Source organism: Oncorhynchus keta, chromosome 19 (genome assembly GCF_023373465.1).
Source record: "Oncorhynchus keta strain PuntledgeMale-10-30-2019 chromosome 19, Oket_V2, whole genome shotgun sequence".
NCBI classification, from domain to species: Eukaryota; Metazoa; Chordata; class Actinopteri; order Salmoniformes; family Salmonidae; genus Oncorhynchus; species Oncorhynchus keta.
In genome coordinates, this window is record NC_068439.1 from 59,987,173 (window position 1) to 60,002,066 (window position 14,894).

The 14,894-nt window shown below is 39.4% G+C and overlaps 1 protein-coding gene across 50 annotated transcripts in view; it reads right to left on the bottom strand.

The window, feature by feature from the left end:
• Nucleotides 1-2,407: 2,407 nt before the first annotated feature.
• The window catches only part of LOC118397864 (uncharacterized), a 32,597-nt gene continuing 20,110 nt past the window's right edge, over nt 2,408-14,894 (bottom strand). For all 50 annotated transcript variants that reach the window (XM_052470889.1, XM_052470896.1, XM_052470892.1 and 47 more), the window contains 17 exons: nt 14,875-14,894; nt 14,702-14,776; nt 14,439-14,513; nt 13,810-13,962; nt 10,733-10,842; nt 9,737-9,798; nt 9,507-9,649; nt 9,160-9,387; nt 8,696-8,896; nt 8,428-8,568; nt 8,175-8,350; nt 7,759-7,923; nt 6,105-7,478; nt 5,865-5,906; nt 5,711-5,770; nt 5,387-5,456; nt 2,408-5,260 (listed from right to left, as the gene is read on the bottom strand). The exon at nt 14,875-14,894 is cut by the window's right edge and continues 31 nt beyond it. In XM_052470889.1, the coding sequence (XP_052326849.1) occupies nt 5,187-5,260; nt 5,387-5,456; nt 5,711-5,770; nt 5,865-5,906; nt 6,105-7,478; nt 7,759-7,923; nt 8,175-8,350; nt 8,428-8,568; nt 8,696-8,896; nt 9,160-9,387; nt 9,507-9,649; nt 9,737-9,798; nt 10,733-10,842; nt 13,810-13,962; nt 14,439-14,513; nt 14,702-14,776; nt 14,875-14,894 (3,169 nt within the window). In that variant the 3' untranslated portion in view covers nt 2,408-5,186. The remainder of the gene's footprint in view (nt 5,261-5,386; nt 5,457-5,710; nt 5,771-5,864; nt 5,907-6,104; nt 7,479-7,758; nt 7,924-8,174; nt 8,351-8,427; nt 8,569-8,695; nt 8,897-9,159; nt 9,388-9,506; nt 9,650-9,736; nt 9,799-10,732; nt 10,843-13,809; nt 13,963-14,438; nt 14,514-14,701; nt 14,777-14,874) is intronic.

The following is a 14,894-nucleotide window of genomic DNA, read 5'->3' on the forward strand; positions in this document are numbered from 1 at the left end:
AGAAGATATCGATTTGGTCGAGGATATAATTATAACGCCATTCTCAAGACAAACTTTTCAAGAAAAGTTAGACATTGTCAGGAGAGGTCGCCCGACGCCGACGCTACAAAGCCTGTCACAGGCGGGAAACGGGTTTGTTCGCTACTTTCAAAGTTCCAACTACGAGCGCTATCAATGGCTCACAGGCCCCGAGAAGCACTGCAAACTGTACTGCTGTGAATGCATATTATTTGCAAGTGATAGATTTGGTGTTTGGAGCCACACTGGCTTTGCAAACTTGAGTTGTCTAACCAAGACAGCAATGAGACATGGCTGGGCACTTACAAGCAATGGTGCTTTTGAAAACTTTTGGGGACACCCGAGTGGATCTACAGCTCAACGAACAAGCGCGCCAGGGCAACGGGAGCTGCACAATGAAAAGGTATTGTACTCTTCCCCTGCAATTCTATGAATAAAAATGTCAATTTCAAGGTGGTTTTATACTGCGTTTCTGTCTAAATGTATAGTGTCTAGAGCCATGGCATCATAATGATGGATTAATTTGGGTGGGACTGTGTAGGACCTCACTGAAGGCCCAGCCCCCAGGCCCACGGCACGCCACTGTATTCAAAGTGTATTCAAAGTGTATGTCTATATGTGTGTATGTCAAAGTGTATGTCTATATGTTAGATTGAGTGAGATGCCACTTACTTGTTAGAGGGAAACCACACAAACCGCTATCTAGCAAAATTCTTAGTAGCCAGCCGCTCCTTTGTCTAAGTCAGGGGTGTCAAACTCATTTCGCATCGTGGGCCACATACGGCCTAGGGAGATGTCAAGTGGGCCGGACCATTAAAATTATACCATACTCTGCTATAAATAACCAAAATATCATGTCTTTCCTTTGTTTTGGTGTAAAGAAGCACAAGAACATTAGGAAAATATTGAAATTTAATGAACTATCCTTTTACAAAACATTTCATGAAACACCTCATATTTCCTTAGACAAATGTGCAATTTACTTTTATCATTCACAAATATGCATTGCAACTGATCCCACTGATTGTACAAAGGCACAAAACTTTAATTGGTACTGAAAAATATAGTAATGCACTTTAAGATTAAATGAGACTTTTAAAGAAAGGAATTTTTAAACCACTTACACTTACACATACGCATATAAAATCTAAATGTAATCCCTGCGTACACCTTACAAACTAAGGAGAGTGATTTTAAATGTGTAATGAAGAAAGTGTTCGCCTGTCCTGTAAATCTGTAAACTTCATACATGAAACATACATACACATACAATACATACTGAAAATTTATGGAGTTGGAGTATGGAGCTTCAATACCGAAACTTGTTGCAAACACACCAAGCACAAAGGTTTTCCGTGCATCTCTGTAAATAAATAGGACGTGGTCCATTTTTCTTTGAAAATTCTACACTCCTTATCTACTTTTCTCCGTTTGGATAACGACATTTTGGCTAATGAGGGTGTAGCGGAGAGGTAGAGACCAAGGTATTAACAACGTCGTAACAAGCAGCAGATGGCGCATTGATACCGTCTGCTGTTTTCAGTCTGTCTCAGTGATGCGGCTTGTCTTCTACTCTGATGGAAAGAGTGCACCCCTTAGCGGATAATCCATGAATTGCAGCGAATTAAAAATATTAATTCCATGTCTTTTATGCATTTTTTCCACTTTCAAATTATCCTGCGGGCCTGATCGAACCTCCTTGGGGGCCGGTTCCGGCCCGCGGGCCGTATGTTTGACACCCCTGGTCTAAGTACTGTATCTCTGGCCATCTAAACTTGGTAACGCCTACAAAGCTTGAGAGACGGCTGTTGGATTGTGATTGGATGATATCCAACGCATTCGCAACATGGGGGCGTCCCCAGGATTCCAGATAGCACCCGCCAAATTAATTTTAGAGGAACCTGCCTTTGTCCATTTACCCAAAGAAAGAGAAAGAGAGAAAAAGGCCAACAGGAAAAAGAAACTCAAGGAAATATAAGAACATACACACAAGCTTCAACTGATGCAAAGTCAGGTTGGTCATGAAAAGAGTGACTTAAGCCGTAGAAGAATATAAGTAATATACATACAAAACAAAACGTCTATTCTGTTCAACTGATCTCACTCATGACATGACTTTTAGTCTATTTTAGCATGACCTTTTTTCTTAGCATTAACGAAAAGGAGAAAACAAAAAGAAAGGAAACATCAGAGCAAAATGCAGGTCCTGGGTCTGTGAGAGGGTTGCTAATAACTATTTATTACTTCAAAATTGCACCTTTGGTAAGGGCCTATAAGTAAGCGTTTAGCCGTAAGGTCTCTCTACACCTGTTGTATTCGTGACAAATACACTTTGATTTAATTTGATCAGTGTGGTGCATCATTGGGAAAGCAGAAATTGTACAGTGAATATGGCAAACACGACATCTTTATTGGGTGGATGGTTGAACCAAGACTTTTTTAATCGACGAGACAAAACTCTTTGTTACTACTTGTGTATCCAACATGATCTACTGTAGAAGCATCTTCAACAATATATTATACACATTTAAAATATGCCCATTACATATGAAAAGTCAATAGCAGCTGTATAACATGTCTTAATACAACACACAGAAGTGGTAATGGCAACAATATGGAAAACCATAGCTTAATATAAAGTATGGAGTAAAAGATTAAGTAAAAATGTATTTTAAAAAAAGGCGAATTCTCTGTCATGCAGTTAGCACTTGTCTGTACCAATGCAGCTAATTGACTTTCATAAGTTCCTGTAATTGTCTGGTCATCTATTATATTTGAATATTGCTACAGTTTCTTTGGAAATCTGAATCGTAAAAAAGAAAAAGTACTTCAATACCATACATCATTTAAAGTGCTATGTCTTGTTCAGAAGATGGTTCAAGCTGGTCCATCATTTACTGAAGCGTCTAGACTCATAAACGTGTACAACAAAAAAGAGTCAAGTCTCTCAGACAGAACCCTTATACCGTGGCTTGCGAAAGTATTCACCCCTTGGCATTTTTCCTATTTTGTTGCCTTACAACCTGGAATTAAAATAGTTTTTTGGGGGTTTGTGTCATCTGATTTTCTCAACATGCCTACCACTTTGAAGATGTTTTATTGCGAAACAAACAAGAAATAAGACACACACAAAAAAAAAGAAAACTTGAGTGTGCATAACTACTCATCCCCCCAAGGTCAATACTTTGTAGAGCCACCTTTTTCAGCAATTACAGCTGCAAGTCTCTTGGGGTATGTCTCTATAAGCTTGGCACATCTAACCACTGGGATTTTTGCCCATTCTTCAAGGCAAAACTTCTCCAGCTCCTTCAAGTTGGTTGGGTTCCGCTGGTGTACAGCGATCTTTAAGTCTGGGCTTTGACTAGGCCATTCCAAGACATTTAAATGTTTCCCCTTAAACCGCTCAAGTGTTGCTTTAGCAGTATGCTTAGAGTCATTGCCCTGCTGGAAGGTGAACCTCCGTCCCAGTCTCAAATCTCTGGAAGACTGAAACAGGTTTCCCTCAAGAATTTCCCTTTATTTAGCACCACCCATCATTCCTTCAATTCTGACCAGTTTCCCAGTCCCTGCTGATGAAAAACATCCCCACAGCATGATGCTGCACTGTGTGGATGATGTTCTCGGGATGATGAGAGGTGTTGGGTTTGCGCCAGACATAGCATTTTCCTTGATGGCCAAAAAGCTACATTTTTGTCTCATCCGACCAGAGTACCTTCTTCTATATGTTTGGGGAGTATCCCACATGCCTTTTGGCGAACACCAAACGTGTTTGCTTATTTTTTTCTGTGGAGTGTACGGCTTAAAGTAGTCCTATGGACAGATACTCCAATCTCCACTGTGGAGCTTTGCAGCTCCTTCAGGATTATCTTTGGTCTCTTTGTTGCCTCTCTGATTAATGCCCTCCTTGCCTGGTCTGTGAGTTTTGATGGGAGGCCCTCTCTTGGCAGGTTTGTATGCTGTTCTTTGTATGCCATTTTAATATTTGATATTTAACCAATTATATTAGGCCACTATTGGCCATTATTACAGACACCTGTTCTTTTGACACTATATAAACGAGTCATCCCGCAGTGTTTGTGATTATACCCTGATGAAGACAGCTTGGCTGTCGAAACGTTGGTAATTCAATTTTGTATCTGAGCTCCTAGAGTGTGCGGCTCTCTTTTATTTTTAAGTTTTCTACTCCGCTAACCAGCACCTTGCCTAAATAGGTGTGCGTTTCTTTTTCTTCTAGATAAGTTTGTCATGGTGCCATATTCTTTCAATTTTTTAATAATGGATTTAATGGTGCTCTGTGGGATGTTCAAAGGTTCTGATATTTTGTATAACCCAACCATGATTTGTACTTCTCCACAACTTTGTCCCTGACCTGTTGGGAGAGCTCCTTGGTCTTCATGGTGCCGCTTGCTTGGTGGTGCCCCTTGCTTAGTGGTGTTGCAGACTCTGGGACCATTCAGAACAGGTGTATATATACTGAGGTCATGTGACAGATCATGTGACTCTTAGGTTGCACACAGGTGGACTTAATTTAACAAATTATGTGACTTATGAAGGTAATTGATTGCACAAGATCTTATTTGGGGACTTCACAGCAAAGGGGGTGAATACATATGCATGCACCACTTTTCCGTGTTAGAATTTTTTGAATTTTTTAAACAAGTTATTTTTGAAATGTCATTTCACCAATTTTGATTATTTTGTGTATGTCCATTGCATGAAATCCAAATAAAAATCTATTTAAATGACAGGTTTTAATGCAACAAAATAGGAAAAACGCCAATGAGGATGAATCATTTTGCAAGGCACTGTAGAACTCACAACATTATTCCAGAAAAGTCCACAAATCTTCACATCAATAGATTCATTGTGTGTTGGACCAAGCCATGTTTTATGGCAGGTCCAGGTCAAAGGCTATAATTCTTGGCTAAACATACATTTTAAAAACAATAAAATGGTGCCATCTGCTTTGCTTAAAATAAATATTTTTTTATTATTTATACTTTTAATTTTGATACTTACGTAAGTATTTTTTTATCAATTACATTTACTTTTGATATATTTAAAAACAAATCAATTTACTCAAATAGTTTTTCACTGAGTGACTTTTACTTGAGTAACTTCATATTAAGATATCTATACTTTAACTCAAGTATGACCATTGGGTACTTTTAGGTGTTGATGAAAGACTCTGTAGCACCAGCGCTGTTGGAAGAATTTGCAACTTCCGAAACATTGTAGACATCTGTCAAAGCAAGAGAAGTCAAACAGTTGGTTTGTTATATAAAGCAAGGCAGGGTGATTATTTAAGAAAACATATATTTAAAGAACTGTCATCATTTAAAAATTTTAAAAAAAATGGTGAGCTTACTCCTCCTTATCCTTCTTCGGATGAAGTTTAATGCACTGGTTGATGATGTTGCCGCGCCACCACTGGTACTCTGGAATGAACAAAAGAAATTATATACACTCATTGGGCAATCAATATTCGCTGATACAGTAGTCTTATCAGAGAGAATTGAGTCTATGAGGAAGGCCAAAAGCAGCCCATTAAACTCATGGTTTAACTTGAGAACTCTGAAATTGCAAAACATGTCTAAATACAAGGATCATCAGCGCACATAGTACACACTTTTAATTAACATGAATAATTTGAGGTAAATATAGAAGAAACGGTGGGAAGAGATGTACTTACCCTCGTACGGTCAGAGCCTGGGAGGATGGAAGAGAACGTTCCTACTATAGCTGACCGGATCTGAAAGCACAGGACCATTTCATTAAAAAATCACAACACTCTTAAATGCAAAAAGGGTATAAACAAAAAAATGTATGACTTTTCAGACACATACCTTGCCGTCTAAAAGTGTTCCAAACACCAAAACAAAGAAACCCTTTTCGAGAAAGATTAAAGATTAATGTACAGAATACAATGTTGCCAATGTTGTCCGACATCATGAAAACAAATGTAGTTGTAAACATGTTGACATTTTACATCAGAACTCATTACTTTCAACCTTCAGTTGGAAAATAAAAATGAAATAAAGAATTCAGTGTATTATGGAAAATAATGCACCAATGTATTCAGTTACCTGTAGTGAATTGAAGAGGGCAAATACAACATGGATTCCCTTATTTGTTGGATCAACCATGGTTCCTACTCCCAGTCCCCAGGTAAGGCCAAAGAATGGAGTCAGAATTGCCAGACACCTGGCAATGACCACAACAGCATTTCTCTCATCTGGCTGGGTAGCATCCCCCACCCCTCTCCTCAGCATTTTGTACAGAACCACAATCAGGATCAAAAAGTTGATGACCACTATGGTCAGGGCAGGGATCACAAAAGCAAGGAGAGCATTTGTCTGGTCCCAGTTGAGCCAACATGCCTGGTTTTTCTTGATGTATCCACCACTAGGAGCTGTTGCTGCCACAGTAACAACAGCAATGATAAGAGGTGCCCCATAGCCTACTGAGAAGCCAATGGCCAGCATAGTTGATTTTGACATATGGGAGAAAACCAAGATGGTCCGGTAGAAAAGGAGAAGGCCTGAGATCAGCATCCAAAAGAACAGAGCAAGGTAGAAAAAGTGAATGAAAAACGTAGCTGCAGTACATGCCGGTATAGGTGTTGTGGTGTCTTCGCCTGGGTTTTCAAGGGTATTTTTTGATATTGATGCACCAATAATGAACCAAATGTCGGCAATCAGGAGTGACACAGCGATGTTCACAATGGAGACATGGCGCATGTAAGAGGTGTTGTTTCTGGTCATGGCCTTCCATACACAAGCCTCAATGATGAGACAAATGACTAAGCTACCCATCGATATGCCAACTCCAACATAAGTGATTATATCCAAAGCATCTTGAATCTCTTTCGGAATGGAAGTTGACATCAAAATGGAGAAGGAGGTCAGATGGTTACAGTGACAGATGACCTTGCCCTTCTCATTAGACTTCAGTTTACATCCTGTGTCATCCCATCCTCCAAGGCTATTAAAAAGGTTGAAGTTCCAGAAAACACACTGAGGATTGAGTGTGAGCGACTTGTTCACCTTGTCGAAGCTCAATGAGACATTTTTAGTCGTTCCATTCAACTTCACCATCACTACAAGTCCATTGATGGTGTTGTCATTGGCACTTTGGTTGCTGCCGTTCCTGGCAGGTAACACATTTCTGAGGGAGCGGAACGTTAGAGTGGTGATGGTGAGGTGATTGGAATTAGTCTCTGGGATCTCTATTAACACACTTGAACTTAAGTTTGTGCTGAATGAGTTGTTAAATGTGTCTTGGTTTAACTGAATTAGCTTTGTTGTCACATTAAAGGCCGTCGTTGGGAGAGAACCTGCAAAAAATTCCATGGAGCCCAGTAAACTAGAGCTGGTGTTCTTATTTTGGTCGGCATTGAGAAAGTCCCAGGATTCTTTTGCTTCATCAGAAACTAGGACATTCACTGTTTCTAGAATGTTCTGGGAGTCAATGAGAAATCTGAGTTAGGTCCAAACTTAATGTTAATACTTTCGTTATTCTTTTTTAAAGCAAAACATGCACTTATGCTTATCTCACCACTATCAATAAACTTAAGTCTATTTCATTAGTTTTACTTTATTTAAAGCATCAACTTATTTTCCAAACTTCATGCATTCAAAGTATACTAAAACCAAGTGAACTGATATACTGTATATTTTTGTTTCTCTTGCACTGATCTCTACAGTTTATCTGTGCTTGTTTTGTTTGTTTTCAACATACCTTTATCTCAGACTGGCTGATATTCTTTGAAACGCTTGCAACAATTCTCAGAATATCAACAATGGTTGAAATAGTTGCACTTGAACTAACGATTTTCTCTTTTAGATCAACAGCGGTATTATTAAGTTTTGTTAAAAATTCTTCAACTGTTGCCTCTTTCAAGTCCTGCAAAGGAAGATATGATTATACTTAGAAAATATCCTGAATGTCATACACTTACATTTAGGACATCTAAGAGAAACATGTTTGAAAATAAATAAATATCACAATTGCTTACAAAACTCTCAAATCATATAAATGAGTTTTCCTTCAAATTGATAACAACAACAGAAAATCATTCTCCAAATTATAAATACAGTTAAGGCACCGATTGCTAGGGTTTACCAGTCATGGTAGGTGTTATTAAAAAGTATTACCTGAGATGAGGTCAGTAGCTCATTGATTGCAGTCAAGACACAGGTGTCAGTCTGAAGTGTCCAACGTCCACTTTGACAAATCGCTGTTTTTATTCCATCCTCACCTTTCTTACATGGTGCCACTGATGTGTCTTTCTCTTGGCCATTACCATATTCCGGATCTTTGCAAGTTATAGCTAGAAAACATTTTTTTTTTTTTTAGAAATTTGAAACAGCAAATATTGTATTCAAAGACAGAAAATACTGTACTTACCTCCTACGAAAATAGTCAATTTTGTAGTCTTTTCATATCCTGTTGGGTCTTTCACTTGGCATGTTAATGTGACAACTTTGGATGATACATCACAGTTTTGAATTTGATAGTTATATTTAATGCAATTGTCAGGAGTCTCATCTATAAATGATACATGTATAAAAAAAAAAGGTCAGATGGTTATAATATAGATAACATGGTTTATGCGTTTATTTATTTGGTCTCTTGTCATGCTGAAAAGGAAGTCTGATTTTCAACGAACACTTACTTGTGGGCAATTCTACATTTCCTTCTTTCCACATTAGTTTATAGGGAGTCTGCACACAACACTCCAATGGCTGACTTCCCCCCGCCAAACATTGGGTATTGATTTCTGTCTTCGTTTGAATAATGGGAGCATCTTTGATGTCAATTTGACCCATTTGGTAGAAATAGATTTCGTCACTCTTCAGAGTGCATTCATATTCCCCTGGGATGAAACAATTTTGACATTGTTGAGTCAAGAAACAATATCTGGACAGAATTTTTTTTTCATCCTTTGTCTTCTTTAACTTTGGGTGGGTATGCTCTGGGTTTTGAGATTTCAATGTTATAGAAACCAAAATGTAACAGTGATTAAAAAAAGATAATAAAATTGTCATTACACAATTGATAATATTTAGATGATAGACACCTGCCAGGGTAGTTTAATTGCATAAAAAAAAGCGTAAAAAAATGCACTCTTCAACTTACCTTTATCATCAGCAATTACATTTTTGATACCAAGTGTTGTCTTTTTTGATGCAAAATCATCTGTATTGATGTTGAACCTTCCAGTCGATGTTAAAACTCTTCCCTTTCGTTTCCACTCAACACTTTTAACAGTACCCATCTTTACAGTATCAGGAGGTGGTCCACACTCCAGAGTCATGATGCCATTAGTGTAAATGGTAGTTGGTTTATAACTTAATACTGTGCTACCTTGGAAAAGATTGAGACATTCGTGGTCAACAGTTTTTTAGACCGATATTTAAAGCATCTTTTTTTTTGGTCATAAGAATTTGCAATAATGTGATTTGAGAACGTTTTTAAGGACTTACTGTTATAAATAATATTGAAAGAGCTAATATCAACTTGATAAACAGCTGGAAGTGATGTTGCAAGTCCAGCATTAGCTTTGTTAATTGCAGTGGGGTCTGCAGCTGTGGTCCTAACATCAAAGTTGGCTATAACACTTCCACGGCTGTTAACAGGAACCAAAGAGAGAATACAGAAATAAATACATGTTGAATGGAAACAGCTTACTTCCATAACAACAGTAGATACCTACCGGAAACTTGTCAATGCTGCTGAAATAAACCCTGGCATGTTGTTCCTATACTGTTCCTGGATCTGTGTGAGATAATGGACATTGATCATGTAAAAAAATTTGTTGCAATATTTCCAATGCACTACATGACCAAAAGTATGTGTAAACCTGCTCGTCAAACTATGGAGTTGGTCCCCCCTTTGCTGCTATAACAGCCACTCTTCTGGAAGGCTTTCCACTAGATGTTGGAACATTGCTGTGGGGACTTGATTCCTTTCAGCCACAAGAGCAATAGTGAGGTGATGTTGAGCAATTAGGCCTGGCTCGCAGTTGGCGTTCCAATTCATCCCACAGGTGTTCGATGGGGTTGAGGTCAGGGCTCTGTTCAGGCCAGTCAAGTTTTTCAACAACGATCTCGACAAACCATTTCTGTATGGACCTCGCTTTGTGCACGGGGGCATTGTCATGCTGAAACAGAAAAGGGCCTTCCCCAAACTGTTTCCACAATGTTGGAAGCACAGAATCATCTAGAATGTCATTGTACGCTGTAGCGTTAAGATTTCCCTTCACTGGAGCTAAGGAGCCTGAACCATGAAAAACAGCCCCAGACATGATTCCCCCTCCACCAAACTTTACAGTTGGAACTATGCATTTGGGCAGGTAGCGTTCTCCTGATTAGTTTGCCAGACTGCCAGATGGTGAAGCGTGATCCATCACTCCAGAGAACGCATTTCCACTGCTCCAGAGTCCAATGGCGTTGAGCTTTACACCACTCCAGCCGATGCTTAGCATTGCGCATGGCTTGGTTTTATACACCTGTCAGTAACGGGTGTGATTGAAATAGCCGAATCCAATCATTTGAAGGGGTGTCCACATACTTTTGTATATATAGTGTACATCCGAAGCATTCATAATCATTACACTGAAAATGTACCCTGGCTAGATAATTGGATGAATAGTTATTTAATGAATTTGATTATTTACTTGGGCCAACAATAGCTTGAGTCATGTACTTACAACTGGTTCAATATCGTCTTTGTACTTTTTGTATTTGACACTATTTTTATCATTTAGATCGTTGGTGAAATCTTCATTCATTTTGAAGGACATCGCCAGCAGCAGAATATCTGAAACAAAAGAAGAAGAATGACAAACGTGCTTAAATGGAATGGAATTGTTGCTACCTATACTGTATATCCTATTATTCACTCCACTCCATATGGATTTGGACAGTGGAGATAAAGTGTTACATTTGGTTTTATACTCCAGCCTTTTGGAATTGAGATCAAATGTTTCATATGAGGCAACAGTACAGAATGTGTCCTGTTATTTGAGGGTATTTTCATACATATCTGTTTTACTGTTTAGAAATTAAAGCACAGGGCCTCCCGAGTGGCCCTGAGATTAGAGATTTTGGGTTAGAGTCTAGGCTCTGTCACAGCCGGCCGCGACCGGAAGATCCATGGGGCGGCGCACAATTGTCCCAGTGTCTTCCGGGTTAGGGGAAGGTTTGGCCGGCAGGGATGTCCTTGTCCCATCGCGTACTAGAGACTCCTGTGGCTGGCCGGGCACAATGCATGCTGACACGGTCGCCAGGTGTATGGTGTTGCCTCCAACACATTGGTGCGGCTGGCTTCCGGGTTAAGTGGGCATTGTGTCCAGAGGCAGTATGGCTTGGTTGGGTTGTGTTTCGGAGGACACATAGCTCTTGACCTTCGCCTCTCACGAGTCCGTACGGGAGATGCAGTGATGAGACTGACTGAACTGAACTGACTGATACCATGAAATTGGGGAGAATTTTTTCTATTTTTATATATATATATATATTGGTGGCTGACTAAATACTTTTTTGCCCCACTGTACATAAAGTGCTTTAATTTCTTCATGTTTTTATATTTTTTAATTTTAAATTTTTATATATATATAAAAATTTAAAATTAAAAAATATAAAAACATGAAGATATTAAAGCACTTTATGTACAGTGGGGCAAAAAAGTATTTAGTCAGCCACCAATTGTGCAAGTTCTCCCACTTAAAAAATGAGAGAGAGGCCTGTAATTTTCATCATAGGTACACTTCAACTATAACAGACAAAATTAGAAATAATAATCCAGAAAATCACAATGTAGGATTTTTTATTAATTTATTTGCATATTATGGTGGAAAATAAGTATTTGGTCAATAACAAAAGTTTGTTGTATACCCTTTGTTGGCAATGACAGAGGTCAAACGTTTTCTGTAAGTCTTCACAAGGTTTTCACACACTGTTGCTGGTATTTTGGCCCATTCCTCCATGCAGATCTCCTCTAGAGCAGTGATGTTTTGGGGCTGTTGCTGGGCAACACAGACTTTCAACTTCTTCCAAAGATTTTCTATGGGATTGAGATCTGGAGACTGGCTAGGCCACTCCAGGACCTTGAAATGCTTCTTACGAAGCCACTCCTTCATTGCCCGGGCGGTGTGTTTGGGATCATTGTCATGCTGAAAGACGCAGCCACGTTTCATCTTCAATGCCCTTGCTGATGGAAGGAGGTTTTCACTCAAAATCTCACGATACATTGCCCCATTCATTCTTTCCTTTACACGGATCAGTCGTCCTGGTCCCTTTGCAGAAAAACAGCCCCAAAGCATGATGTTTCCACCCCCATGCTTCACAGTAGGTCTGGTGTTCTTTGGATGCAACTCAGCATTCTTTGTCCTCCAAACACGACGAGTTGAGTTTTTACCAAAAAGTTATATTTTGGTTTCATGTGACCATATGACATTCTCCCAATCTTATTCTGGATCATCCAAATGCTCTCTAGCAAACTTCAGACGGGCTTGGACATGTACTGGCTTAAGCAGGGGGACACGTCTGGCACTGCAGGATTTGAGTCCCTGGCGGCGTAGTGTGTTACTGATGGTAGGCTCTGTTACTTTGGTCCCAGCTCTCTGCAGGTCATTCACTAGGTCCCCCCGTGTGGTTCTGGGATTTTTGCTCACCGTTCTTGTGATCATTTTGACCCCACGGGGTGAGATCTTGCGTGGAGCCCCAGATTGGAAGAGATTATCAGTGGTCTTGTATGTCTTCCATTTCCTAATAATTGCTCCCACAGTTGATTTCTTCAAACCAAGCTGCTTACCTATTGCAGATTCAGTCTTCCCAGCCTGGTGCAGGTCTACAATTTTGTTTCTGGTGTCCTTTGAGAGCTCTTTGGTCTTGGCCATAGTGGAGTTTGGAGTGTGACTGTTTGAGGTTGTGGACAGGTGTCTTTTATACTGATAACAAGTTCAAACAGGTGTCATTAATACAGGTAACGAGTGGAGGACAGAGGAGCCTCTTAAAGAAGAAGTTACAGGTCTGTGAGAGCCAGAAATCTTGCTTGTTTGTAGGTGCCCAAATACTTCTTTTCCACCATAATTTGCAAATAAATGCATTAAAAATCCTACAATGTGATTTTCTGGATTTTTTTCTCCCTCATTTTGTCTGTCATAGTTGAAGTGTACCTATGATGAAAATTACAGGCTTCTCTCATCTTTTTAAGTGGGAGAACTTGCACAATTGGTGGTTGACTAAATACTTTTTTGCCCCACTGTATCTAGTCCCCACATTTGAGAAAAATGTACTTATAGTGTAGTAAAGTAGTCACAAGTGTGGTATTTGTTCCCATATTCCTTGCACTCAACGACTAAATCAAGCTTGTGACTCAACAAACTCATTGAATGCATTTGCATAATGTTTTGTTTGTGTTTCAGATGATATTTTTCCCTATAGGAACTGAATGGTGAATAATGCATAGTGTCATTTTGGAGACCCTTTTATTGTAAGTAAGAATAGAAGATGTCTCTGAACACTTCTACATGAATGTGGATGCTACCATGATTATGGATAATCGTGAATGAATCGTGAATAATAATGACTGAGAAATTAACAGAGGCACATCATACACCCCAAACATGCTATTGCTAATGGTGAGAGGTTAACATGTTTTGTTGTAGCCTCTGTAACCTTCTCACCCATCAAGGTTCATGATTGATTCATGATTTTTCATAATCATGGCATAATCAGGATTCATTTAGCAGTGTTCAGAAACATCTTCTATTCTTACACATACCAGCTGGTTTTGTAGCTGGTGGTGTTGTTGTTGGTGGTGGTGGTGGTCCTGTTGTTGTTGGTGTTGGTGGTGGTATTGTTGTTGTTGGTGGTATTGTTGTTGGTGGTGTCGTTTTTGTAGTTGCTGGTGGTGGTTCAGTAGTTACTGTAGTTCCTGTTGGGAGAGACACATGGCTTAGTAGTAAGTGAAAGCTACAGTACAAAACTGGAGGTGGGATCACAGAAGAACACCTGTGCTACCTGTGGTGGTTGTTCTCTGTTCTGTTGTGGGCGAAGGTGTTGCAGAGGCTACAGCAAAGCGGTAATATACAGTAGTGACAGACTGTTACATTGTTAGATCTGTTTGGTGAACTATGGTTCACCTACTGGGGAATGTGGTCAGGATTCATTTAGACGTGTTCAGAAACATCCTCTATTCTTAAACACAGCAGCAGGTTTTGCAATTGTGGTTGGTGGTGGTATTATCACAGTTGTTGGTGTTGTGTTCGTACTTAATGCTGGTGTTGTTTCAGTAGTTAATGTATTTGTGGGTGCAGTAGAGTCGACAGCAGATAAGTAACAGATTGTTAGGTCTGTTTGGTGAAGACCGCTTTAGACAAGTTTTGTTATACAGAAGTTGATGACACTTACTAGTGTCTGTGGTCGGTTGTGTTGTGGGGTCAACTGCAGTTGTCTGATTTGTTGTAGCTGCAGGTGTAGTAAAGTCTACCAAGAGAGAAGTAACAGTGATAAACTAAAGAAGCATATTAACAGAAACTCATAATGACTCAGAAAGTATTATTTGATGGCCTTTAAAAACACTTAGCCTGGTCACTGTGGTCAGTTCTGTTGTGACAGATAGTGACAACAAAAATGTCATTTTGTTCTGAACTAAAATATGTGAGCAGTCATACTGGTAACTGTGGTCAGTTGTGTTGTGGGGTCAGCTGTAGTACTTTGTCCTGTTGTGGGTGGAGTTGTTGTTGAGTCTACAGAAGGGAAGAAACATGGTGATTGAATGTCAGATCGTTTGGTGGTGAACTCTGCTTCAGACAAGTTTTGTTCTCCAGAACTTGATGAAACTTACTGGTAACTTTGGTCATTTGT